Raw genomic sequence first — 24491 nt, 5'->3', positions numbered from 1 at the left:
CACAGGTCCACACAAATCGCTCGCAGCGTAAACAAGCGAAACAACCGCGCGAATGCAGTTGGCCGCACATCGCTCGTGCAGCACCTCGCGCTGCCGCTTTGCGCACGAGCACTCGCTGCATCTTGTTTGCAAGCACAAAAGAGAAGGCTGTCTCAAAGCTGCGATTCGGCAATTGCGTCAATACTCTAAAGAAACAATCGAAAACGAACTCGGTCATTTCGTTTACTAATGATTGAGTGCTCATTGCCGCAAGGTATGAGCAGAGGCAAACGTCTGTTATGAGCTTGCAGACCTTTGATATGCGCTTGTTTGCGTGAATGATTGTAGCAGCAGGAAACCTATCAATTCTTAAGTGGCTGCATGTTCGTGTCCTTTCACAAAGGCATTTCCGTGTATCACTACTTCTAATAAGTTTTGAGCCCTCATACAGGTTCCTGAAGAGCACGCTCGCGCGGGCAAGTGACTCCAGGTGGTGTAGGAGGCCGCGTTCATCAAGAGTAGGTCGCGCTGCGTACATAAGGCAGTGGCGCCTCGCTTTTAGCTCCACCTAAAGCTTAATTCCTACTAGCAAGTCCGTCGCGCACTTTATCTTCAGTTTTTTTTTTCGATTATTACCGTCGTATTCGTAGGTTGTGTGACTGTCAAGTTATCTCTGGATCGTAGCTGTGCTGGACAATGCAACCCACCACATCCAGCCGCGAGCGCACAGTGAGCGCTGGCTGTGGTATAACACTAACAAGATGACGAATCTACAGAGTGCCGTCGCCGTCTTCTATCTTCACCCGTTTCTGGTGCACCGTACACTAACCATGAAGCGAAGCTAGTTAGACCAACTCGCTGCCCTGCTAACCAGATGATGAGGTTGTATGTGCATTTGAGGCCTTAATGACAATGTTACGTTTTCAGCCGCAGCAGGTTGCTTCACAGTGCAGGAAACTAGGAAGCCTGAGGCGCCATTCTATGTAGCTTACGAGATCATCGGAAGAACTCTTCGTAAAAGGATGTCGAATATCACCGCCGAGCGTGTTCTATTCGCAAGAAGTTCACGAAGGACTCCCTAATCTCCTATAATGCCGGGTCACTTGCTCGCGCACCTCAACCCAAGTCCATGGCATGAACGGCATGACATCAACCTCTTGTCTCTCCGTAGGAGCAACTGAACAAGCTCATGACCACCCTGCGCTCCACGCAGCCCCACTTTGTCCGATGCATCATCCCCAACGAAACCAAATCCCCAGGTACCTGGTCACCGTCCCTGCACACCCGTAGCACGCAGTCGAGTGTTCGAGTGAAACAAAATCTGACGCCTTCTCGAGGCGCTGCGTTTGGAAATCTTGCGAAGCTTACGTGTGTAGCATGGCAAAGTCGCGAATCGTCCCACCTTTGCACCAGCCGGTTGTGAAGGAGGCGTAAGCTGCACTTAGCACGTGCAGATTCGTTCGCGTATAAGTGCTACGAACACCGCAACGTGCGGTAAAATGAAAGCTCCTTTTTACGAGCTAGATTTAACTACGCAATAATTGGCGCTAAACTGTTGCAAAGAATAACAAGTTCGTCTCAACACGTTGCCTATTCAGTGCTCGCACCTGAATTTCAAGCAACGTTTACGACTGCGTGCTCTAGGTGTACCCGTGTGTTACCTTGTATGCTTGATACCCAGCCTTTCTTTCTTCTCCTGTTGTTCCAAGCACTGTAGTTTCTGTCTAAATTCCTTGTCCACATACCTCAAATGTATAATGTACCTCGATCATCCATAACTAATGGGACCCATAGAATGTTTGATTCCGTGTTTTCTCCTCTAGTACGAAGGTAGTTCACTCCTCCTCCCGCCTTCTGAAAAAAAAAAAGAGAGAAAAAAAATTCCTCGTTCTCACCTTTACATTTGTCTTGCAATGCATCGTGCATATTCACATGTATGCTTCCACCTACCTATACGCACGTATCATCTGCCCCTGATAAATCTATTACCCGGTGATTGTCGTATTTTCCCATACATGATTTTAATGTCTCCCAATACGTGTCCTGTATAACTCTCCTATGGTTCCCAAACCTGCACTTGAAAAACCGAGCACGGTTCACTTCCCCCTAAATTCTCTCTTAATTTACACGGAATTGTCCCTTGGATTTCCTTCCAACCTGTCAACTTTTCCAGTGGGAATGTATGAATGTGAGCGATAAACATGAAATGCTTTGCTTTTTAATGACTTAATGTGTCAAGGTCGCAATTGCCGCTGCTGCTGTTATCTCAATATTTATAATCACGTAACTTCTGATCCTAAACCATATAAGTGCTTGTAGCTGAGCTCGTTGCGGTTGATGCAGAAGTTTTTCTCTGACGGCTTGCACATTCAGCTTAAACGTGCAGTAATTGGCACGAAATGTAAATGCTTGGTTGCAGCTCAAGCCATTATGACTGAAAGATATTTTCGCGACTGCATGAGCAACGCTTCGCAAAAAAGTGCTAGCTAACCTACAACGTAATGCAATATGCTAGCCACAAAGTACGTCACGAAAGTATGTGTTACGCTCTGAAGCTTATACAATAAAGTTCTCGGTATAATGTAGAGGCTACCTCGGCGCTCGTGCTGTTGCGCGGCTTTACTAGAGCCTAATGCTGCTGTGTCTGGCTGTGGCCTGTCTTACTTTGCAGTGAGAAATGCCACCGACGTGGCGTTTTTGTGTGTGCGAGCGCGCAAGCGCCTAACCCTTGCTTTGCTCGCTTTTCTGCCACAAAGGAACAACTGAACAAGCTGATGGCGACACTGCACAGCACTCATCCACACTTCGTGCGCTGCATCATTCCCAACGAGTTCAAGCAGCCACGTAAGACACGATCCCCGCCGATCGCTCCGTTCGGTGACACCCACACCCCCTCTCTGGAGCACGGCCCGAGTCCCATTATGCCCCACGGAGAAAAAACTAAAACAGCCGGTTTCGTTGGCGCATCGCTAAAGGAAAATCCGACGACGCTCAATATTCTCGTTTTCAGGATGCCCCACCTAATGTGTTGCCCTTTTCGATCCGACAGGCACGCTCTTAATTCGCCTTGTTACAGCCTCATTAAGAAACGTATTTAAAAAGAAATGTTTCGTATCTCATGTACTTGGAGCTAGCAATAACAAGTCTACCCTCTTGAAAGCGCTGCAGCGCGAGAATATACTTTCTTCAACTCCGATCGCTTTCATCGCACTTTAAAGAGCAAGGAGGTTCCCGCATTTGAGACTCTTTGCTTTAATGACAGCTTTCCTGCCCTAGACATTGCCCGGGATTCTGCGAAACGAGCTCGAGCAGGCAAAATTTGCCCTCTTAAGGAGACCGAAACCGGCTGTTCGCGGAGCATGCCGCCCCGCACTTGGCCCCGCACCTACCACACGCACTCGGCCCTACACCCGCCGAAGTCGGCCAGCCCCAAGTACACAACGTACGGCCCACGCACCCACCTCACTAGATAGACCCCGCGCCCACCGATAGAAGCGCAGCCACCTCGTATATTCAACCCCAAGCCCACAGTGTTCAACTGCCCGTACAGCTGCCACACGACCCCACACCTAAGAGCCAAGTGTATCCTACACCCCACGCCACGTACACCCCAGGGCATGCGTGCGGCCTCCACCATGCGCACAACGCAGCCTTATCTTGTGTCTTGCCTAACCCTCTGCCCTGCACTGGTGACCCACAGGAACAGTTGAACAAGCTGATGGCTACCCTGAATAGCACCTCCCCCCACTTTGTCCGCTGTATCATTCCGAACGAAACCAAGTCCCCAGGTAAATGAATTCCGTCCGAACCTTTCTTTCATTTGTATTTCTTTTTGTCATATAGGAGACAGTAAGGGTACTAAACCCGCATTCTCGTCTGGAGAGCTTTTGAATATTGCACTTTGTGGGCAAATGTCAACAGCATTGCTTAATGAAGTGAAGCAATAAAATAGTCATCTAATGCTTTTTCTGTGACAAGATCATTGCCTCCTTATAGCTCTCCTAACAGCTCTGTAAGCGCCATTTTGTCTCGTACAGGTTCCTAACGAAAACCGAAAGCAAATCTTATTTACAGAGACTCGTAAGCTGCTAAAATGTTTATTTCGATGCAGAGGATCATGTGGCCACGAGAGGCTACTTTCTCGCGGTCTTCAATCAACAAAAAATGCTCTTTTCTCCTTTTATCGCTAATGTTATGCCCAACTTCCGCATCACTGTCGCCGAATTAGAATCAGTGTTTAGAAACTTCGATATTAGAACACATTTAATAAAGCTACCAACAGCCGAAACAAAGCTCAAACTGGTTTCAAGATTTGCCAAACATTGGTATGAAAGAGATGGTAATAATATGTGGTAACAAATTAATAACGCGGAATAAACTGTATTATGCCTAATATGCCTATCGATGGCCACGTGCTCTATACATGTACTTCCTACAGGTTTCAGCTATAGTTAGCAGCGTAAAGCTGCAAATATGCAAGGACTGTGATTTTCAGAAAAGCCGCCACAGAAATCTAAGTGTCTGTGGCGCGTGTGCAGGCGTCATCGACTCTCACCTTGTCATGCATCAGCTCACTTGCAACGGTGTACTTGAAGGCATCCGTATCTGCCGTAAGGGCTTCCCCAACAGGATGATCTACCCTGACTTCAAGCAGCGGTAAGCTGGACGATCCATCCAATGCTACTGTATGCATTTCTACGGTACGATTGTGAGAGTTTTGCTGAACTGCAGCGATAAACGCCTTGATTTCTTATGTAAAATATACAGGTCAGCATTTGTAGAGCGCTTCTTTCATCCGCTTCGCTTCATCTTGTGCAACTGCGCGTCATAGAATTAAAACCTTTGTAAATATTTGATGAAGCACTGAAACAGTTTTGGCTTGCTCTGCCATTAGGCAGAAAAAATGAAATGGAAAAAAGAATGGCGTTGCCACGCAGTTCTTTAAGACGCGTGTGTCATTAATAAGTGGTTTGCAAAGCCTGTTCATGTGATAGCGTTCTCGCCTGATTTAAAATAAAGATAATACGCAGTGTGACTTCGCGTATTCTGTAGTGCGATGTGTAGTTCTCCCTTCCTCTCAAAACAAACCTACTCCTTGACCAAAAACAGTGATATTGTCAATGCCATTTTTAAAAGCACTTAGGGAACCTACTATTGAAAATTTTCATCCTCTCATTTCTAATATTATAGGCTACCGTGCTCATAAAAAAGAAAATGGGTGCATAATATATATATATATATATATATATATATATATATATATATATATATATATATATATATATATATATATAGCGTATCGAAACATCGAGGCAATATGTCTTTGAATGGCATTGTGTTTATGAAGAATTGATATACATCATTGCATCTGTTTCTGACATAATTTGGTTCTTAGTTCATAACACAAGCGCTTGTTGGCAACCGCACTCTATACAATGTTGGCACTACCCAGACGCGTGCATGACATTCATCACTTACAGCATCGTACTTGTAACGGGAATATCTTTTATTTTGTTTTGCTATGCGCATTTTTGTTTGTTTGAATATCACTGCGACTGTTTCACCGGAAGATAAATGACGCTTAAGCTTTGGTTTCAGCTAATCCTGCGCTGTAGGCGTCATAACGTGTCAATCGCGAATGGTATCCTCGCTTAGCGGCAGCCACTCGCGGTGGCAGCAGCAGTATTTCCTTGCGGTGCAATCCTCATGCTGGCATTGTGTTCCCCGACCAGATACACGATCTTGGCGGCGAGCGCCGTCCCCAAGGGCTTCGTTGACGCGAAACACGTCTCCGAAAAGGTCATCGAAGCCATTCAGCTCGATGCCAACGATTTCCGCTTCGGACACAGCAAGGCATGTACCGGAGTAAAACAAAGGAACCCCCCCCCCCCCATGGTCCTCTAATGGGCACCCTGTCGTGCAGCTCTCGGTCGTACTTAACGTCGCCGGCGAACGACACTGGGCGACATAATCATCAAAAGGCATGGGTATGGAAGGAATTTCTTCTCACCAGCCTCTAGCTGTGCGTGAATCGACATCCACTGTTGATCCACACGCTGCATAGTGCCACACGGATTCGTAAATTTGTTTGTTCGAGAAACTGCGAGAGAGCTGCACAATAGAGCGCAACCTGTGTCCGAATCAGTCCCCTAGTCAACTCCTGCCCCCGTAGCCGAACAACACCCGATCTTTTTTTTTTTTTTTGTCCCCGTGTCCATTGCCATGTGAAAGTCTAGTCTACGGCAAGCTGCTTTTTTGTTTTCCTATGAAAGTGGTAAGTGCGCCGTTTTTTGTATATGCCCACTCCGAGCCCCATTTCTTGCGCACGTCTCCCCGGGCGCCTGTCGAAGGCTGCACATTTTTTCCCCTCATGCAACCCGAGGCTGTTTTCCTCTGGCGGCATGGTTCCCATCCTTTGGAGACCGTGGCACTTTTCAAGATGCCATTTTTTGGAATGTCTACCCTTTTTGCACGGTCTTTGTCCCCACTTGCCCTCAAGCGCTAACGAGAACAGGAACTCGACTGCACCTAAAATGATGTCAAGGCATTGACAACGCTCAATACATTTTCCGCTCTCAACAGCGGCAGCTTTTCAAAGAATTAGTAGCATTCATGTAATTTAACATTGCTTATCTACATGAAATTTACTAACAATCGTTAAATTTTCACATGAAGTAATTTCATTATGTGGTGCCAAAGAGAAGCTGCACCCAACGAATGTTGCGTGCGCTTTTGTCATTGTGCACTTGGACCTTTTGCGGTCCTAGATACGGCATCCTTGCCTGCGGTGAGCTTCCAGACTCCTTCATCGAGGGGAGACCAGCAACGGAGATAATTATGAAAAAGACCAAAATTGACGAGCTTGAATTCCGCTATGGACAAGATAAGGTATGCTGCGCAGCGACACCTTCCTCGGCTGTCGTCTTGTTCCTGCTGCTGTCCTGTAGGCATACCCCGTGCTCTGCGGCGCACTGTTCCTCGAAACCCGCGAAGCTTAACCCACCTGCGAACGCCGTTCTGGCGCTTCTTCGCATGCCGACTAACTGTGGGTCCACAACGTGCAGCCTGACTTCAATGGTCGCTGGGCTTCGCTCCGCTCATGTAGGCGGCGCCGGGAGAGGAGCGGCATCCTCTCTGCTCGGAATTCTACACGGGACGGTAGCAGCTGTCCCAGGACACAATTTCACGACACGCTGTCATCTGGTGGACGCTAATTTAACCAACTAGGGCAGACATTTGCTCCCCGCTCGCGTGATTTCAAAGTTGGAGTGTCTTAAATTTCACGACTGGCGGATGTGGTCTGCCGCTCCGCAGTGGTTAAAGCGGTCGGAGTTCATAGCCAGATCAGGTGACCTTTGGCTTTCCCACCACTGCTCCTACTCGGGCACTTCACGAGAAGCAGAGGCGGCGACATGGCGGAGCTAAGCCCGCGCGCGTCCCTTTCACCCTCAGCAGTGCCCACCGATCTGAGCCCTTGCTTCGTCCTGTTACGCGCCCTTGCCCCCCTGTAGATACGCCATCCTTGCCGCTAACGTGCTCCCTAAAGGCTTCGTGGACGCACGTGCCGCCACAGAGAAGCTCATGGACGCCATCAAACTTGACGAGGGCGAGTATCGGCTCGGTTTCACCAAGGTACGTCACCTCTGTGTGCCTCCCTGTTCGACCCCGTTACCCACCCGCCCCTTCCCCCTCTCCCTTACGCCTGTGTTCCCATTAGACGGACCTTCCCAAGCATTTTCGATTGACTTCTGTTTGATACACCATAAGCCGCGTTGTTTTATTAGTTTCTTACGCATGTTCTAAAGCGATCTAGTGAAGTCCATCACATAGTCGGTTGTTGGTGAGCCAGCTACAATTGGAAAATAAACAGCAGAAAAATTGCAGTTTGCAACTTATAAAGTGCCCCATTTATGACAAGAAATGGAAATGCCAATCAATTTGGCAAATACTTTTCACTAAGGGTTCATTACCTAAATTTGAAAGGTGCTTCATATATACGAAAGATTTAGTGATGGCGTTTTCCTCCGATGATTCTGTAAAACTTCCACAAACATTCTAGTTACATTGTCCCGATAACTGAGATGCTATATTTTATCACATATCAACGCCATAATTTCCAGAAACGGTGGCCCGGCAATTCAATCGGAAATTTGTTAATCTAAATTCGAAATTTTAACCCACGCGGTATGAGATATAACCACGAAGACATATTTTGCAAAGGTTCACTCGATACGATGAGTTCCTGATTGAAAATAGACGCTTTTGTGTTGAATAGCTGCTTATCTTCGTCCTACGAAATGCGACTACCTGACAAGATATTATGTAAATCAAGAGGCAAAATCACTAAACTGTCCCCTCTTGCCGCACAGATCTTCTTCAGAGCAGGCGTCTTGGGTCGCCTTGAAGAATTGCGTGATGAGCGGCTCGGCAAAATCATCACCATGATGCAGGCCGCTGTGCGCTGGTACCTCACCAAGAAGCACTTCCAGAAGCTCAAGGAACAGAGGTAACACTTCAGTATTATTTGCTTGCTATTTGTCACGCTTGATAATTTGGTGCTATAATGGGCGTAATCGCGAAAATTGTGTAAACTACATTCTTGGTGTTAAACCAGTTTTCACGGAGCGTGAGCACGTTTGTCCAGCGTACTTCTGCATTCGCACACTTCATTCAATTTTCTCAACAAGTATTAGCCTCATTGCAAGTTATTAAACTATTTGTTCTATAAATTATGGATGCCACTTTTCTTGGCGACACGTTTTAAACGAAAGTATTTTCATTTGCAGAGTCGCGCTGCTGGTCATTCAGCGCAACCTTCGCAAGTTCCTCCAGCTGCGCAACTGGCTGTGGTGGAAGCTGTACAGCAAGGTATGTTTGCATTGTTCAGTATTCTCGTAAATTCTCAACAGAAAAATAATTAGATTATGACACTTTATGGGCCAAAATTAACAATCTCATTACGAGTCACGCCATAGTGGGGGTTCCCAATCAGTCATGACCACCTGGGGTTCTTAAACCTGCACTGAACTCACGGTGAACGAGCGTTTTTGCATTCCGTCACTTTTGGAATGCGGCCGGCCTGGCCGGGATCAAGCACACCAAAAAGGTCGTAGTGGGAACTGTACACTTGGACATTAAGTTGAATACGCCTAAATTTATTTTGTACCCACAGATTAATTGCAAGACGAGCGTTTACACCGTATAGGTTTCTCGCTTAATTACAGGAAAAATAATCTTTTACAAGCGTAAATTGTCATTGCTCCATCAGCCGAGGAACAGCGCGAAATGGCGAAAGCTGCATAATCAACTCACGCGCACTCACTTCGCGCAGGTCAAGCCCCTGCTCTCGGTCGCCCGCGTGGAGGATGAGCTCAAGGCGCTTGAGGAGAAGCTCAAGAAGACTCAGGAGGCGCTGGAGAAGGAGGAGAAGCTGCGCAAGGAGCTTGAGGGCCAGAACGTCAAGGTCCTGCAGGAGAAGAACGACCTCTTCCTGCAGCTCGAGGCCGAGCGTATGGGTGCCGGCGACGTCGAGGAGCGCCTCAACAAGGCTCTCACCCAGAAGGGTGACCTCGAGTCCCAGCTGCAAGACCTGAACGACAGGCTGTCCCACGAGGAAGACGCACACGCTCAGCTGTCGCAGACCAAGAAGAAGCTCGAGAACGAGATCTCCGGCCTCAAGAAGGACATCGAAGACATGGAACTGGCTCTGCAGAAAGCGGAGCAGGACAAGGCAACCAAGGACCACCAGATCCGCAACCTCAACGACGAGATTCAGCACCAGGACGAGCTCATCAACAAGCTCAACAAGGAGAAGAAGCAGCTGCAGGAAACGAACCAGAAGACCGCCGAGGACCTGCAGGCTACCGAAGACAAGGTGAACCACCTGAACAAGGTCAAGGCCAAGCTGGAGCAGACCCTGGACGAGCTGGAGGACTCGCTCGAGCGCGAGAAGAAGGCGCGTGCCGACCTCGAAAAGAACAAGCGCAAGGTTGAAGGAGATCTTAAGCTCGCTCAGGAAGCGGTTGCCGACCTCGAGAAGCACAAGAAGGAGATGGAGCAGAACCTGCAGCGCAAGGAGAAGGAGATGGCCAGCCTGGCTGCCAAGCTGGAGGATGAGCAGGCGCTGGTCGCCAAGCTGCAGAAGCAGATCAAGGAACTGCAGGTAAGGCTTGCGCGCACTTCATTGGCGTCGTCGCTTTTCTTTGGGCTTTGCCGCAGCATCAGCAACCACACTTTGCTATCCAAGTGGGACAAAAAAAGAAATTTTTTGAACATGGCTTTTTTTTTACTGACGTATATAGGAAACGTGTTTACAGGAGGTATTCAGAGACCTGGATTGGGAAGAATTGGGGATAAAAGTTAATGGAGAATACCTAAGTAACTTGCGATTCGCTGATGATATTGCCTTGCTTAGTAACTCAGGGGACCAATTGCAATGCATGCTCACTGACCTGGAGAGGCAAAACAGAAGAGTGGGTCTAAAAATTAATCTGCAGAAAACTAAAGTAATGCTTAACAGTCTCGGGAGAGAACAGCAATTTACAATAGGCAGCGAGGCACTGGAAGTCGTAAGGGAATACATCTACTTAGGGCAGGTAGTGACGGCGGATCCGGATCATGAGACGGAAATAATCAGAAGAATAAGAATGGGCTGGGGTGCGTTTGGCAGGCATTCCCAAATCATGAACAGCAGGTTGCCATTATCCCTCAAGAGAAAAGTATATAATAGCTGTGTCTTACCAGTACTCACCTACGGGGCAGAAACCTGGAGGCTTACTAAAAGGGTTCTACTCAAATTGAGGACGACACAACGAGCTATGGAAAGAAGAATGATAGGTGTAACGTTAAGGGATAAGAAAAGAGCAGATTGGGTGAGGGAACAAACGCGAGTTAATGACATCTTAGTTGAAATCAAGAAAAAGAAATGGGCATGGGCAGGACATGTAATGAGGAGGTAAGATAACCGATGGTCATTAAGGGCTACGGACTGGATCCCAAGGGAAGGGAAGCGTAGCAGGGGGCGGCAGAAAGTTAGGTGGGCGGATGAGATTAAGAAGTTTGCAGGGACGGCATGGCCACAATTAGTACATGACCGGGGTTGTTGGAGAAGTATGGGAGAGGCCTTTGCCCTGCAGTGGGCGTAACCAGGCTGATGATGATGATGATGATGATGATGATGATGATGATGATGATGATGATGATGATGATGGTGATGATGATGATGATGATGATGATGATGATGATATAGGAAACGTTGGAATTTACTACTAGCATTGGGTATCGTAGCACAATGCTTACAACGCAGTCTGGTTGACAAGAACAACATGCAGCCAGCGCGTCGCATGTCCTTCTGGGGGAGTTGTGTTGAAGAGAAATGACGCGTCTATTTTCATTTTCAGTTATTGTAGTTTCTATTCAAAGTAACAACACATAAATGACTTCTGGAGCTAGGCAGAGTTGTAACATTTTGTTTCAGGCGACAGGTGAGCGTTCAGCTAACGTGCATTGTCTGAACAATCGACGTGCTTTCTGTGATGACGCGATGTTTTATGAGACAACGTATCTGCCGGGCTTCAATTTTCGTTCAAGTAGGAAAATTGCCGGATTTTAATAAATCGAAAATGTAATAAAACAATTTAGGAAACCTTTAAGGCGATACATGAGCCACTGACGTTTTAGAAAAGCAACAACGTAGGGGAGAAAAACGACACCGCTCTGACCAACGGAAGGCGCAGATGCACAAAACGCTAGCTTCCGTATGAGGGCTCAGTATCTTGTCGAATAGAAAAATTCGCGATTGGTGCTCCAACATTAAGAACTAGTTGTCTTCAGCTACACTGAGTAACAACGAAAAAAAGGAAGACCCACAACATCACTACAGCAGTGAAAGCCATTAAGCTACATAATTCCGCTTGAGTTCTTTTTGACTGGAAAAGAAACCTGAGGCGACCGACAGCTCACACGTCTTGTCAGAATCGACGAAGACCGTCTGCTGCATTCAGCATAAAAGAAAGTCAAACAGCCGGTAGCGAAGAAGCATGGCAGCAGGCCGCTCAAGAATGCCAGGAATGCGCCCCAAAAATATCTGTTGAAAAGGGAGAAATGGGAGTTTCTTGAAGAAAAAAAACAGAACGCTGATTAGTATGTCTAAAGAAAGCCGTCTTACCTGTCTCCACTTGAAGCGAGACAGCAAGCCGTCGGTGGCAGTTCGGGCTCGAACTCCGTCCTTGAGGACTGCCGCGGCTGCAACAGCCTGCCCCAGCCGCATGGCAGCCAAACCGGGAGAACGCTACACGTCCACGTGACCGTAGGCCGTTGCACCGTGAAGGGCCCCCCTTCACCAGGTGAAAAAAGCAGACTTGGAAGTGACGGGCAGCAGGCCTGAAGCACCAAAAAGAAAACACGTTAAGAGGGTGAGAAAGTCTCGAAAAAAGGCGCTGCCCTGTTAGCGGTAGCTGCCGGCGGTGAGTCAGGGGAGCCTCGCGAGCGCGCGCGAACGCGTACATATTTCTGGCCATAGGTATTTTTGGTGGCCGGGGGCGAGGGTGGCCAGCTCGGATTTCCCGAAGCCTCGGGGCTTGCCACCCTTTTAACGCGTCGGCAGCAGACTCGAGCCGTCAGTACCGACCCGAGCGAACCGTGGTGCTCCTCGCTCCTCACTCCTCGACGAACCCGGCGACATGGACAGCTACTCGGCGCTCGAAGCAGCTCGTGCCGTCACGAACGGCCTGACCAACGGAGTAGCCAGCGAAGATGGCCCCTTGGTCAACGGTGCTGCGGCTCCCGCCAGGAAGCCCAAGGGCGTGGCCACGGCCGGCGACGCGCTGCTCCAGGACTCCTTCTACCCGCTCCAGAAGGGACCCTACATCTCGCCAAACTACCGGCTCAGCGCCGAGAGCAAGCGGCTCGTACGCCAGGCCCAGGAGCCCGTGCTCGCCTCCAGCCCGGCCACTGTGCACCTCATCTATGAAGTAGGCCTCGAGACGAGCCATAGCTTCTGATACTACCGCTTCGTGTGCCTGTGCTTGATGGCATCATCGCTTGGCTAACCACTCTGGATTTACAGGGCAGCCAAGGCCGTGCCGCGAGTTCGGCCTGCGAGGCTAGCCCGACGCCCGTGTGCTTTGTCGTGGTTTGGATGGCTCCTCATCGGCTGTGCCTAAAGCATGCTTCTGTGGTGCCGTTTGGCACCGCAGCGCTTGTTCCCGCTGTGGAACACGTGGCGAGCTTTTGCTGTTGGTTGTAGATGGGGGAATTTTCGCGGGGAGTGGCGGGGACGTCGTCGTCCCATGCGCAAGGACTACGCAAGTGTGGTTGCTTCTGCGAAGGCCGCCCCTTTCTCTGGCTTCTGTGTCACATGGTGTGGCCTTCTGTTCTAGGCCCGCATCGAGGAACTGGAAGAGGAGCTGGAAGCTGAACGCCAGGCCCGCGCCAAGGTAAGTCGACATACTTACGTATTTTCGGGGTTTTCTACCAGGTAAGACTTCAGGAAGAGGGTTAGATGACACGGTGGGCGAGAACTGTCAACGTGAAATAAAGTAACGGCCTAAGCAGTTTAGCCATGGTGGGCACTAATTCTTCAAGTGAAAGGCGGCCATCACTGCTTGTCATATTACCGATTCGCAATAGTTATGCTCTGATATATATTCCCATCGTGCATGCCACCACTATTGTGTTCACATACTTTCAATAAGTTGTGCCCGAGCGCAGTATGCGAGTACTCGTCGCTTTCTTGGGACTTAATATGTTCCATCGCTTTGAGCAGCTGAGAATTAAAGAAGTCGCTGATACACTGATGGCTTAAGCGAAATAATAAATTAATTTGCCTGCAGAATACTACCAGCAAATTTCTAGGCATAATACAAGCATGCAGCGATAACGCCATAGTGCGCGTTTAGAATAGCCGCGGTTTTGGAAACCAGGCCACAGCTGGTCGTTGATAGAGAATATGCCAGTGGAAGCAGTGCCACTTTTAGTGGGCAGTGATGCCGACTATATACACGACATTCGCTGTAATGTACTGATCGTTGCCACTTTACCGTAGACATTTTTAGTGCTTAGTAAGGCATATTTGCCAAGAGAGACGCTGGTGAATAGGTGATCCGGCTAATCGCATTTACTTTTTTGTTTGTTTTTCGGGATAGGCTGAGAAGCAACGCGCTGACCTTGCTCGTGAGATCGAGGAGCTGAGCGAGCGTTTGGAGGAGTCCGGCGGTGCCACGTCGGCCCAGGTGGAGCTGAACAAGCGCCGCGAAGCCGAACTCGCCAAGCTCAGGCGCGACCTCGAGGAGTCCAACCTGCAGCATGAGCAGGCCATGTCCAACCTGCGCAAGAAGCACAATGACTCGGTCGCCGAGCTCTCTGAGCAGATCGACCAGCTCAACAAACACAAGGCCAAGTAAGCGCCCGCATTTGCTCTCGGAATCGAGATGCCCGGGAGCAATATTCAATATAGAAAATTCGGGCTTCTGTTAAAAAATTGTAGTCCACTTAAAGAGGCACGTAGGAGTACTGTTATAGAATACGACATTGCAACGTGCGTCATATTTGCCTTCTAACTCAACCACTGTTTTACTTATGGGAACACTGCCGTATGCTCAGGTTAACAGGGAAATCGTAGGACTTGCGTATATCTAGCACAAACGGTGTGCCTTTGATGGAGTGCCACGCAGACTGCCCTTGAATTTAAATGCTCCTCTTGTTTAGGACGAAGAACTCCCGAGGAAGGAACAACCTTTTGGAATTTTGACCTAAGTATAGGGCGCAAAGTAGTGTATCATCCATGTGCTAAAGAACTCGTCATAATGAAACAAGATGCGTATTAGTCAATCTTCGATCTACAGCCACGCTCGGAATTCTTTGTCTCGGCCTTTGCTTTTCTCTTGGGCACAAACGGCAACACCGCAAGTTTTTACATTTTAAAGGAAGGTCCTTCCGACCTGCCATTGCATTTTTTTTTTTTGCTTTTTACGTTTCTCCAAGCTGCCCGCCTCAAACTCGCTTCTTGCGGGCAAGCGGTTGAACTGCGAAACGTAGTTGCCAATGGCAGCACCATTTCTTGAAGATGAATTTTTCCACATCTACCACTCCTACACATTTACCTTCACTTTAGTTTACACACCAGCATTTTGTGTGTGTGTGTGTGTGTGTGCTTTTTTTGTGCCGTAAGGCGTTTTCTTCAAGCCCAGTCCTTTTGTCAACGTTCTCGCTGGCGAGAAGCACTTCCCTAACGAAACTTTGGCTCGGCAGGGTGGAGAAAGAGAAGGCCCAGATGAAAAGCGAACTGGATGACATGCGCGCCAATGTTGACCACCTAAACCGCGATAAGGTAAAAGCACCCCGTTGGCTAGTCCGCTCAGTTGAAAGTTCCTTCCCGGCCCGAGATGGCCCACACCGAGCCCAGCCTGCATTGTCTGGTCCCGCCTGTTAGGAGTGAGAGACGAGCCCTACCCTCAGTTCCGTAGGCTTTTCCCCGAGTGTGTGAGCCCTGTCATGAACCCCGCCGTTTCTTTCCTTCCTCCCTCGTCTTCTCCCTTTCCCCGAATGTGTACATAGAGTTGAAAAGGAGCGTGCCACCCTGTCTGCCGAAGTGTCCGACCTCCAATCCCTCCTGGACCACAGCAACAAGTCACAGGTAGCCCTTCCCTTCGTGAATGCACAGGCTCTCCGATTCGCCCGCACACAGCGAACACGCGCGCCCTGGGCCTTGAGGCGTTAACTGATAGCGACTATGTCCGATGCTCCGGGTACCGTTTACGAGAAATGCCAACTGCATGTAATCTAAACCTATTCAGGGCTAAGGAGTCTCTCGCATGCGAGGATCTCTTTCAATATGTGCAGCCTCATATTGCATCATGTAAAGAGCATTTATTTCTTTGTGGCTTTCCAGAAAGTGGCTCTCACAGAGCGCAGTCAAGATTAAACGTCTTCGCGTGGTTCCCCCGTTCTCTAAGACTTGCGTCAAAAGAAATGATTGATAAGCAATACAGCAGTGACACGGCTGGTCGTACCGCCTATCACGTTACGACGTTTCCGATTTCACGCGTTACTACAGAACGTTCCGAAACAAAAGCAGTGATGACAAGCTTGGCTCTTAAGAAGCTCGAACGCGGCAGCGCTGTGTGCGGGCAAATTTCGGACACTTTCGTTTTGCACCTTGTAGAAAACGCATTCTTAAAGCTTCTTCGAGCCATGGCCTCCCTCACTGTTTAAGCATGATACCCTTTTGGCAAGCGCATGCTGCCCAGAATTTCGTGTTTTACTTTATTCGTGTGTCGCAACTCTGAATCCTGGTATACTACAACAGCTTCCAAACATTTACTCAAGTGCATTCTTTCACGTTACCGGCTATTTGGATATCTCACAGCACTGAAAAACATAATCGGTAACATATCCCGGAATCTTACATTTTCGCTCATTTTGACACTGAGCAACTCTGCGCCATCATGGCAACTACCACTGAACACTTCACTACTTACACTACTGAGTTTATTCTGTAACGCATACTCACATCGGTACTGCTTCCACTTATCTTCCATGTGGTTCTTTCTTAAAGCCACTGTTGCAACAAGCACTAAACATTACCACTAAACACTTGAAAAATCTCACACATGTGACATGCTATTTATCCTGTAGACTTCACACCTTCTAACTTGCAACAATGCATCCTTGATGGGCCAAACACTGATTTTTATTTTTATTTTCTCTTCCCCGCGGGCTAAAACAAAAAGGCTAACGCTGAGAAACAGGTCAAGCAGCTGGAGGTGCAGCTCGCCGACGCCCAGTTCAAGCTCGATGAAACGAACCGCACCCTCAACGACATGGACGGTTCCAAGAAGAAGATGGGCGTTGAGAACAGCGAATTGCAACGGCAGCTTGAGGAGGCCGAGTCGCAGGTGGCACAACTCAATAAGATCAAGGCTTCACTCGCCACGCAGCTCGAAGAGGCCAAGCGGCAAGCCGACGAGGAGGCTCGGGTAAGGGGCCCTGTTTCAACTGTTAGCCAGCAATGGGGTAATTCTTGTACATGCACTGAGCTGAAACATCGGTAGGCCAGTTGAGTAAAATACAGTGTTTGCGTAAAGGACGCAGTCGAGGGCGTCACAGACAAGAGCTATTTGTCAATTGTGCTTGTTCTACAAGTGATTTCCGTTTCCGCTGCTGCAGAAGTTTTGAAAGCTTAAAAGAAAAGTCATCTCGCTTTAAACCATAGCAGTACGGTCATTTTAGTGCCACTAAGCGCCTTCGAGACCGCCCTGCTAAAACGTACAGTAACCTGTGCAGCTTCGAGAAGTGGTCTACATTCCGCTTAGTGCATTTTCGTTTTCCCCATTGCTGGTACCCTTCACGCTGCTTATGATTAACATTTCCCAAGTGGTACTAACCGTGACCACAGTCAGGATTTCCCCCAATGAAGCTTTCATGCTAATTTGCCAATCAGAAGCTACGGTTTAAACACGATAGCAGCAGCTAATTTCCCGACACTGCCGCCACCGCTGCAGGAGCGCGCTGCTATTCTCGGCAAGTACCGCAACCTGGAGCACGACCTTGACAACCTGCGTGAGAGCATCGAAGAGGAACAGGAAGCTAAGGCTGACTTCCAGCGCCAGCTCAGCAAGGCCAACGCCGAGGCTCAGCTCTGGCGCTCCAAGTACGAAAGCGAGGGTCTGGCACGCCTGGAGGAACTCGAGGAAGCCAAGTGAGTATTGGGACTATTTAGCTTGCCATTTCTTTGTGAAGCTTCATCAATGTCGTCATGGCGTCGCCACGTTAGATACTAAGTCAATTTTCATTCAGATTGCTGCATCTTTCTTCTTATGTTCTGCTCGCAACCACCATGAGTACGCCAAAGAGGTTGCTGCGAGTGTCCCCTTAATGAGTGCTTACAGCTTCTCGTGCTTAACAAGCCTGCAATTGTCTTCACGAATCCGTTCATACGTATGAACCATGCGAAGGAAACTGCCCTGGCAAATCTAGTTGTGGCAAACCTGAACTTGACAGAATACGCCAGATACCGACTAAATTTCATAGCAATGAAACACACTGCTCTTGCTTAGTGAAGTTACCAGAGTAATCTCTTGCGCGCTACCCTTCAAAATAGTTTCTGTTGAGGCGTGCTCATCACAGCCGTTTCGTCTGCCTTGGTATGCAGGCGCAAGCTGCATGCCAAGCTCCAGGAGGCTGAGGAGGCCATGGAGCAGCTGAACGCCAAGTGCAGCGGGCTCGAGAAGACCAAGGCACACCTGCAGGGAGAGCTCGAGGACATGTCCATCGAGGTGGACAAGGCCAACGCTCTTGCTGCCTCTCTCGAGAAGCGCCAAAAGTCGTTCGACAAGGTACGGTCTCGGCGACACCGTTTGTTTGGAAGGCAGTTAGTCGTAGCTAGGGCACCTTCGCTCACATGTGCACTTTGCCTTCCGCTGCAGGTCATCGCCGAATGGAAGGCCAAGGTGGACGACCTCGCCGCCGAGCTGGACGCGTCTCAGAAGGAGTGCCGCAACTACTCCACCGAGGTGTTCAAGCTGCGCGCTGCCTACGAGGAGAGCCAGGAACACTACGAGTCTGTCAAACGCGAGAACAAGAACCTGCAGGACGAGATCAAGGACCTCATGGACCAACTTGGCGAGGGTGGCCGAAGCGTGCACGAGCTCGAGAAGTCGCGCAAGAGGCTCGAGATGGAGAAGGAAGAGCTGCAGGCTGCTCTCGAGGAGGCCGAGGCCGCGCTTGAGCAGGAAGAGAACAAGGTGCGATTGATCCACCCTCTTTACTGCACGGCGCTGCAGTAGCTTGCTCAGTTCTGTTTTTCCTGCGTGATGAAGTAAACTTCAGTTGTCACAAATAATGTGATCAAGGGGTTGCGCTGGTTCGCATGACCCCAAAGCGAAGTGAAATCTCATGACTTCAAACGTTCGAGACAGCTTCCGCTATGGTGAATGTGTCAACGGGGCGCGTACATTTCTCAACACAGCAGAAGCATAGTGAATGCCCAGATTTGTGTTCTCGAAAGTCCGAACAAGGACAATGCATCAAAATAGCGACTCAAGCTTCGAGCACGGCATTGTTTTCTTTTTTTAACCGGTGAACGTGTTGTGACTTGCTTCTTTATTTTTATCTTTCAGGTACTGCGGGCACAGCTCGAGCTGTCGCAGGTGCGGCAGGAGATCGACCGGCGCATCCAGGAGAAGGAGGAGGAGTTTGAGAACACGCGCAAGAACCACCAGCGGGCGCTCGACTCTATGCAGGCCAGTCTCGAGGCTGAAGCTAAGGGCAAGGCCGAGGCGCTCAGGCTCAAGAAGAAGCTGGAGAGTGACATCAACGAGCTCGAGATCGCTCTGGACCACGCCAACAAGGCCAACGCTGAAGCACAGAAGAACCTCAAGAAGTACCAGCAGAACGTCAAGGACCTGCAGACCGCCCTCGAGGAGGAGCAGCGCGCCCGGGACGAGGCCCGCGAACAGTACGCTTCGGCTGAACGCCGCTGCAATGCCCTTCACGGCGAGCTCGAGGAGAGCCGCCAGCTGCTGGAACAGTCGGACCGCGCCCGCCGCGCCGGCGAAGCCGAACTCAGCGAGATGCACGAGACGGTTAACGAACTGTCGGCGCAGACCGCTTCCCTGTCTGTGGCCAAGAGGAAGCTCGAGGGAGAGATGCAGGCTCTGCAGGTAATCGCACGTTCTGACAACACGCTTTTTTTTTGCTTTTGCGATCATTCTGACTACATCTGAACAACTTGGTTAAAGTATTTGACAGTGAATGCTGACACCTATTCAAGTTGTCCAATTATGAAAGACGTAACTATTCTAAGTGCCCACTGCAACGCGCGATTTTCTCTGAAGACATATAAACGGGCTGCTTGCAGCACTAAGGCGTACATGCCTCCTCTCCGTACAACTGACAGCCGGTATCAACAATCATTATTGTTTTACTTTACGAAATGCTTTACTAAATTATTCAGAATAACCGTGTCCTCATGGAGCTATCATCAGTTGACTATCCTTGGCCGAAACTATATGGGAAAGCAAGAAGAAAACGAAGCAAGGCATTGGGGTCAAGTATTCAAACACACTGCTACATTACGTTAACCCGTACATTGCACATAAGTCATCATTCTCTGCCCAAAGGGCACAACTGAGCTTTGTGCTTGTGTGACTACCTTCCTCAGGCCGACTTGGACGAGGTGCTGAACGAGGCCAAGCAGTCGGAGGAGAAGGCCAAGAAGGCGATGGTGGACGCTGCCCGTCTTGCCGACGAACTGCGCGCCGAGCAGGACCATGCGCTGCAGCAGGAGAAGCTGCGCAAGGCGCTTGAGCAGCAGATGAAGGAGCTCCAGGTGCGCCTGGATGAAGCCGAGGCCGCTGCGCTCAAGGGCGGCAAGAAGATCATCCAGAAGCTGGAACAGAAGGTGCGCGAGCTGGAGAACGAGCTCGAGAACGAGCAGCGCAGGCACGGAGACGCTGCCAAGAACTTCCGCAAGAGCGAGCGCCGCATCAAGGAGCTGCAATTCCAGGTACGTAAATCTACGAAAAGTAAGCACTCCTCCTCCACTCCACAGTGCTTGCTTGTGCGAGAAATGGATTAGGTGCTTTTCGCACGACAATTTCTATTTCAATGATAAAGCATCTATTTCAAACTGAGTAGTCCTAACCAGTGGCGTAGCAAAGGGGGGGGGGGGGCGGTGGGCCGTGGGCCCCGGGTGCAAGGGGCCAGTAAGGGGGGGGGGTGTCATATACGTCTGAAGACACACGGAAATTGTTAATATTCTCGCGTTTCTCGACTACACCTTGGGGGGGGGGGGGGGTGACAGAAGACCTATGGGCCCCAGGTGCCACTTAACCTAGCTACGCCACTGGTCCTAACTTGTCGTTTGAGAGGTGGATTCACATTTTTTATTGGTAGGTGAAAACGAAGCACTAATTTTGTGACTCTGACAAAAGCAAACATCGAATCTCGTATTTCGATAGCTGAAATACGGCTCTAAGAGAGTGAGTTTTTATGGTTTGTCTTAGAAAGGACCCACCATTCTTTTGCCATAGGAACGCAACAATTAAAATCAATTCGACACGAGATAGTCTGAACAATTGAAACGCCTCGAGGAGGCGATCTGCAAGAATTTCCAGACATTCAGTCATGCGGACTGGCACTTCCGCAACATTGAGCTCTCTGATCGTGCCCCCCCCCCCTTTTTCTCCCACAGGCCGAAGAGGACCGCAAGAACCACGAGCGCATGCAAGACCTGGTCGACAAGCTGCAGCAGAAGATCAAGACGTACAAGCGCCAGATCGAGGAGGCCGAGGAGATCGCGGCGCTCAACCTGGCCAAGTTCCGCAAGGTGCAGCAAGAACTCGAGGATGCCGAGGAGCGCGCCGACATGGCCGAGAACACGCTGGCCAAGCTTCGCGCCAAGAACCGCAGCTCGGCGTCAGCCGGCCGCGCCATGTCACCCGGACTGTCCTCCGCCCCACCCCTCAGGACCTAAGCACAACGACGCCTTATCTACTTGTCTTTCTTCTGACCCCCTGCCACGACTATCACTACCACTATTACGGCTGCTCGCAAGCGGCGAGCAAACGACGGAACAATAAACGACACTTTCCAAGATTCGGCCTCGCTCTGTGCTTCCGCTTACCGCTGGGCGTCGCGCTTGCAGACGCGAAGCGGTTCGAAATACATTTGATGTATTTCAGTACATTGCACTCTTTAGGAACAAGCTACAATATTCTTGTAGCGTCCCTCCGGCCGCTGTGTTTATGGCGTTCCGCTGCGGAGATCCAGTCCGCGGTGCCACTTGCTTGCTTAATCTCTGTGGCTGTGACCATCTCTTGGTCTTGGTCATATCGGTGCAAGGGAAATGGGATGAGGTGAAACGATTATACTCGTTCGTCTTCCACAGTGCGTACTCCGATGGGGCAATAATGAGTGAACACCCTAGTATTTACTTAGGTGAAGTGTAGAAACCTTAGGTGGTAAAAATTCATGGGGCCTTTTACGGCGCATTTGGCAGGCCATGTTCTTGCGCTGCTGCGAACTATGAATGAATCATAGTCCACTCTGTCATCGTCGTCGTCTGCCCGCTGGACTATGTCAAAAAAATATAACGATAGTATTTGCTTCCTGTTCTAAGTAGGAAGCTTACCAAACTAACCGGCACGTGGTTTTGTGCGCTATCAATCATTCGAACTCCACTGGAAAAGCTAAGCCGGTCCACCCGATATCGAATTCTGCCTGCGGTGCCCGAACTTAACTCACCCTGTACGCACGCGAGAGGTTACTGAACTTGGTCTACACTGTTTCTACATCCTAGCTAATGTAAATACAAATAATGTTCACATTTCCGCCGCCCCTCAATTATGCGTTACTCATGATGTGTGGCATCATTCGTTGGCAACAGAAAGAAGTTGCTCCAACGCAATCACAACATAACTTGTATATCTTACAGCTCATTGAAACTCAGACAAATGAGACGCAGTTAAGTTCGCAGGGGCTCGTACTCGCTACAACTCACTGCCCAGCTAACTTTCCTGTACTCAGACTTACCGAAGTAAGATTGAGACCGGCAGGTACAGACATGTTCACTTGGCTTCATAAGGAGTCGACTTGTATCGTGTGCTCTAAAGCAATCGCAATCACGAGTGAATTTGACTTTAACGCAAAATCATAATAAATTTGATTTGCTGGGGCTGATTCTGACTTAGACGCATGCCCGTTTCCACTAAAATTTACTCACTAAAACTTGAGACCCATACATGTCTATGTGGACTCTCCTTGACGCAAGCCCGCGTCTACTCGAATGCACTTCGGCTCACTCCCACTCGAACTCAAACTCAGTTGAACTCACTGAGACTCACTCTAACAGACCGATGGGCGCCTCTGCATCCGAGTTAGTCGACTTATGCGCGAGTTTGGCGTAATGAAAAAAAGTGTGGCATAAAGCTAGCATGTCTACAGTTCTCTATCACTGTTTCCAATGCCGCTTATTATGTTCTTCGTGCCTCTATAACCCGTTGCGAGCCATTGGCTTCTTTTTTTCTTTTTTTGCTGTCCTTGCTCGTCTGGTGTTCGTCGTAGATAACTTCGGCAACCATCAGATTTTCGTTGTTTCTGGATATCCATAAACTGTGGCATGCGCGCACTACTGTGATACGGCGTTAAAGTTGCATTTAATTCGCGTAGAAATTGTACCGTACGTCATAAAAGCTGATCCGCTGGACCGCCAACGTCCTACATGTGTCGGCCAGATGGCCGAAACGGGAAATTCGAATGTCCCTAAGAGGAAGGCCAAGAATGACTCGTCTTAATCATGAAAGTAGCGCTTCAAGTCGGGCATTTGTAGCAGAGTGGCAATTTGGGAAACCATTTGTTTTTGCACACCGAGTAGTGTACGCTTGTACACTAATCAGTGTGTGTACATTGTTCCGGTACGCACACCGAGTCATCGGAACAACGGCAAAGAAAGCACAGGTATATATATATATATATATATATATATATATATATATATATATATATATATATATATATATATATATATATATATATATATATATATTATATGTGTGTGTGTGTGTGTGTGCAGTCCTGTGGTTAGCAGACGCACAAAAAACGAACGACCTCGAAATCGCATGAGAGAGCCAAACAAAGCTGTCCCTTTAGGAGGGCTACCTGTTTGACCTGTAAAGGGCAGGCAGGCGGGGTGCGGGCATGTTGAATTATGACAAAGTTTTAGTTCCATTCTTATACCGCAAAACTGCAGGAGGCCTAGAGAAAATGCTGCTTCTGCGGCAAAAGGCTCTTTGCATTTAGGGGCGCGGCAGAAAAAACAACCCGATCAAAATTATACCTCTACGACGTTCCCCACAACCCACTGCAGTTCCCGAACGATAGGACCCGCCATTTAACTTAACATTTTGTGACCAGTGAAACGGACGCCAGAGGAATCTCGCACTCGTTTGCGTTAACGAATGGCTTTGGATGCGACAAACTCCGTCTATAACTTGTTCACAATGACTCGTCATTCATTCCTCTACCAAGTGTCAGACGCACGCAAAGTTGTGTTCAGCTGGTGTGCTGGAGCGCGCGGGCTAACATAGGCGAACAGGTAGTTGTTATTCGCGAGCCATACAACTGGACGCTTGGGTGACTTCAAATTTGACCCAAGTGAGATAGGGCACCCTTGCTTGTGGCAGTTAACACAACATATGAGTGAGGGACAGTTAACGCAGCTGCCTAATTTCATCCTCACGGATACAAGCGTCATTGTCGCTTACTACGATGAACAATTATGCGCTCGAAAGCGGGCTTCCTTAATGTGCAGCCGCGGTTTTCTTGAGGTTGTGACAGCTGTGTGGAGTCGGGAACAGGAAATTAAAAATGCCACGCATGCTAGAGTTTAGATTCATTGAAAAGCATTCCGTTGCGCGCTGATAAGAATCGCCGTCAGCGTTAAACGCTTAACTGTTCTGAAGACAGATCTAAGTGAAAGAATGCAACTTAGTTCAACGTAAAACAACCTACAA

The 24491-nt window shown here is 49.1% G+C and overlaps 1 protein-coding gene across 31 annotated transcripts in view; it reads left to right on the top strand.

Moving 5' to 3' along the window:
- Positions 1-21576, top strand: part of LOC142590562 (myosin heavy chain, muscle-like) — a 48097-nt gene extending 26521 nt beyond the window's left edge. For 7 of the 31 annotated variants that reach the window (XM_075702817.1, XM_075702811.1, XM_075702821.1 and 4 more), the window contains exons 17-32: positions 3680-3767; positions 4518-4635; positions 5712-5832; positions 8349-8485; positions 8766-8847; positions 9311-10141; positions 13359-13415; positions 14124-14377; positions 15535-15613; positions 16710-16955; positions 17481-17677; positions 18131-18314; positions 18405-18722; positions 19098-19640; positions 20141-20485; positions 21173-21576. In XM_075702817.1, the coding sequence (XP_075558932.1) occupies positions 3680-3767; positions 4518-4635; positions 5712-5832; positions 8349-8485; positions 8766-8847; positions 9311-10141; positions 13359-13415; positions 14124-14377; positions 15535-15613; positions 16710-16955; positions 17481-17677; positions 18131-18314; positions 18405-18722; positions 19098-19640; positions 20141-20485; positions 21173-21454 (3882 nt within the window). In that variant the 3' untranslated portion in view covers positions 21455-21576. Of the gene's footprint in view, positions 1-1150; positions 1239-2735; positions 2824-3679; positions 3768-4517; positions 4636-5711; positions 5833-6746; positions 6868-7490; positions 7612-8348; positions 8486-8765; positions 8848-9310; positions 10142-13358; positions 13416-14123; positions 14378-15228; positions 15308-15534; positions 15614-16709; positions 16956-17480; positions 17678-18130; positions 18315-18404; positions 18723-19097; positions 19641-20140; positions 20486-21172 lie in introns of all 31 variants that reach the window. The other 24 variants (XM_075702835.1, XM_075702825.1, XM_075702819.1 and 21 more) reach the window with 11 other exon arrangements.
- Positions 21577-24491: the final 2915 nt, after the last annotated feature.

This window comes from Dermacentor variabilis, chromosome 8 (assembly GCF_050947875.1).
Source record: "Dermacentor variabilis isolate Ectoservices chromosome 8, ASM5094787v1, whole genome shotgun sequence".
In the NCBI taxonomy this organism is placed as follows: Eukaryota; Metazoa; Arthropoda; class Arachnida; order Ixodida; family Ixodidae; genus Dermacentor; species Dermacentor variabilis.
The sequence above is the reverse complement of the archived record's forward strand: the minus strand, read 5'-3'. Positions and strand labels throughout refer to the sequence as shown.